The sequence below is a fragment of the Nicotiana tomentosiformis genome, chromosome 7 (assembly GCF_000390325.3).
Source record: "Nicotiana tomentosiformis chromosome 7, ASM39032v3, whole genome shotgun sequence".
Taxonomy (NCBI): Eukaryota; Viridiplantae; Streptophyta; class Magnoliopsida; order Solanales; family Solanaceae; genus Nicotiana; species Nicotiana tomentosiformis.
In genome coordinates this window covers 91,363,797-91,367,387 of record NC_090818.1, presented here as the reverse complement: position 1 = coordinate 91,367,387, position 3,591 = coordinate 91,363,797, and the positions used below count along the sequence as shown (strand labels likewise).

General features: G+C 40.7%; 1 protein-coding gene across 1 annotated transcript; it reads left to right on the top strand.

The window, feature by feature from the left end:
- The first annotated feature begins 2,373 nt into the window (after positions 1-2,373).
- LOC138895991 (uncharacterized) lies at positions 2,374-2,760 on the top strand. The gene has a single exon (XM_070180763.1). It carries the CDS (start codon positions 2,374-2,376, stop codon positions 2,758-2,760), a length of 387 nt encoding a protein of 128 aa, XP_070036864.1.
- The last annotated feature ends 831 nt before the right edge of the window (positions 2,761-3,591 follow it).

The window sequence follows — 3,591 nt, the reverse complement described above, 5'->3', positions numbered from 1 at the left end:
TTTCCATCATTTTTGATCAGAGAGCACAATTCACTGCTAAGTTTTGGAAGAAATTTCAGCAAGGTTTGGGTACTCAGGTGAATCTTAGTATAGCTTTTCACCCGTAGACTGACGGGCAGGCCGAGCGGACTATTCAGACACTTGAGGATATGTTGCGTACTTGCGTTCTAGACTTCAAAGGTAGCTGGGATGATCATTTACCACTTATAGAATTTTTATACAATAATAGCTATCATGCTAGCATTCAGATGGCACTGTTTGAGGCTTTATATGGTAGGAGATGTAGATCTCCCATTGGGTGGTTCGAAATTGGGGAAGAAGAGTTGATAGGGCCAGACCCCGTGCATCAGGCTATGGAAAAATTTAAAATCATTAAGGAGCGGTTGAAGACTGCTCAGAGTCATTAGAAATCCTATTCGGATGTTCGTCGTAGGAATTTGGAGTTCAAAGAAGATGATTGGGTATTCTTGAAAGTTTCCCCCATGAAAGGGGTAATGCGATTTGGTAAGAAAGGGAAATTGAGTCCGAGGTATGTCGGACAGTATAAAATCATTCAGAGGATCAGTGAGGTGGCGTACAAGCTTGAGATACCACCTGAGATGTCATTAGTACACCCGGTGTTTCATGTGTCTATGTTGAAGAAAGTAGTTGGAGATACGGCACTCATTGTTCCAGTTGAGACTATTGAGGTTAATGAGGAATTGACTTATGAAGTGGTTCTTGTTTCTATTATTGATCGGCAAGTCCAAAAATTGACCAATAAAGAAATTGCCTCCGTGAAAGTGTTGTGGCGAAACCAAGAGGTTGAAGAGGCTACTTCGGAGGCCGAGGAAGAAATGAATAAAAAGTATCCTTATTTGTTTGAATGACCATGTATTTATAAACTTGTGATCTAGGAAAATTATAAGACTTACTTTTTATGAATTTTGTTTCATGTGAACAATTGGCATTAAGGGTGTACCTTTCTGGAAATATATTGCTTATGAGGCCACATTTGTTGTTGTTTTGTGTTATGTTACGTCGTTGGATTATGTATATGTTGTTAGGATGTGTTTATAGGGCTCTCTGACAGGTGGATAGGCCTAGTTACAAGGGAAACTCTAGCGAAAGTTTTGAAAATTTAGGTAGTTAGTCAAATTTGGGGCTGCTGGTGTGCGTTATGAAAAACTGAGTTGCATAAGATGCTAATAACGGATTCTGACCCTCATTCATGGACGAATGATCCTAAGTGGGCTTGGACCTTTTGGGTTTAACAGTGCACTGGAAAGTAAAGGAAATGTTTTGGCGGAAAAGTGCATTTCTGCGGTCCATTATGCGACCGCAGAATCACTCTGCGGACCGCATAAGGGCCGCAGAGTGAGGCAGTCAATTGGGCTATGTGGTGCATTATGCTACCGCATAACAATTATACGGACCGCATAGTGACCGCAGACACAGATAGATTTTTGGTCATTTTGGACACCAATTATGTGACCGATACGCGATCCGCATAACCATTATGCGGTCGCATATGCGACCGCAGAACCTGTTCCGGAGCTTCATTTTTGGGTTTTTAAAACCTGACCCTACGTCATTAAATACATGTTTTGGGTCATTTTTGAACTATAATCTGATATTTTAGAGTGAGAGAGAGTGCCCTAGAGTGAGAAGGTGTTCTTCAAACCCTACATCAACACCAGTTATATGCAAAGTTTTTCAAAGTGTGAATTTTGGCTTGAATCAGTCATATTCTTAGGTCATGTAGTTTCTAGTGAGGCAATTAAGGTTGATCCTCAGAAAATTTCAGCTGTGAAAAATTGGCCGAGGCCTACAACTCAAACAGAGATTCGTAGTTTCTTAGGCTTAGCTAGATATTACAGAAAGTTTGTGGAGGGGTTTTCTACTCTTGCCTCTCCATTGACTAAATTGACGCAGAAGGCAATTAAGTTCCAATGGTCAGATTCTTGTGAAAAGAGTTTCCAAGAATTGAAAGCAAGATTGACTACGGGACCGGTGTTGACTCTACCAGAGGGTATAGATGGATTTGTGGTATATTGTGATGCTTCAAGAATCGGGCTTGTATGTGTATTAATGCAACATGGAAAGGTGATAGCTTATACTTCTAGGCAACTAAAGAATCATGAAAAGAACTATCCAACACATGATTTAGAACTTACGGCGGTGGTATTTTCATTGAAAATTTGGCGTCCTTATTTATATGGGGTCCATGTGGATATATTCACGGACCATAAGAGCCTTCAATATATTTTCAAACAGAAGGAATTGAATCTGAGGCAACGAAGATGGCTTGAATTACTCAAGGATTATGACATTGATGTTTTATACCATCCGGGGAAGGCTAATGTTGTGGCGGATGCTCTTAGCCGAATATCTATGCGTAGCTTAGCACACTTGGAGGAATATCAAAGGCCATTGGCCAAAGAAGTTCACCGACTGGCTAGTTTGGGAGTTCATCCTGCGGACTCTTGTGAAGGAGGAGTAATTGTTCAAAATAGGGCTGAATCATCGCTTGTTGTGGAAGTCAAAGAGAAACAATACAACGATCCATTGTTGGCGCAATTGAATGAGGGGATTCATAAACATAAGACCATGGCCTTTACTCTTGGCATGGATGATGGTACACTAAGGTACCAAGGGCGACTATGTGTTCCAAATGTGGATGGTCTCCATGAAAAAGTTTTGACTAAAGGTCACACTTCTAGGTATTTCGTGCAACCAGGTTCTACAAAAATGCATCATGATCTTAAGGAAGTTTATTGATGGAATGATATGAAGAGGAATATGGCGGACTTTGTAGCAAGATGTCCGAATTTTTAGCAAGTGAAGGTCGAACACCAAAGGCCTGGTGGATTGGCACAGAACATAGAAATTACAATGTGGAAATGGGAAATGATTAATATGGACTTTGTGGTAGGATTACCACGCACTCCGCGCAAGTTTGACTCAATTTGGGTGATTGTGAATCGACTCACGAAATCATCACACTTTTTGCCGGTTAAGTCTACCGACATAGGGAACAATATGCTTAGTTGTATATCTAAGAAATAGTCAGGTTGCATGGCACCCCAGTTTCCATCATTTCTGATCGGGGAGCACAATTCACTGCTAATTTTTGGAAGACATTTCAGCAAGGTTTGGGTAATCAGGTGAATCTTAGTACAGCCTTTCAACCGCAGACTGATGAACAGGCAGAGCAGACTATTCAGACGCTTAAGGATATGTTGCGTGCTTGCATTCTAGATTTTAAAGGTAGCTGGGATGATCATTTACCACTTATATAATTTTCATACAATAATAGCTATCATGCTAGCATTCAGATGGAACCGTTCGAGGCTTTATATGGTAGGAGATGTAGATCTCCCATTGGGTGGTTTGAATTTGGGAAAGCAGAGTTGATAGGGCCAGACCTCGTGCATCAGGCTATGGAAAAATTTAAAATCATTAAGGAGCGATTGAAGACTACTCAGAGTCGTCAGAAATCCTATTCGAATGTTCGTCGTAGGAATTTGGAGTTCAAAGAAGATGATTGGGTATTCTTGAAAGTTTCCCCCATGAAAGGGGTAATGCGATTTGGTAAGAAAGAGAAATTAA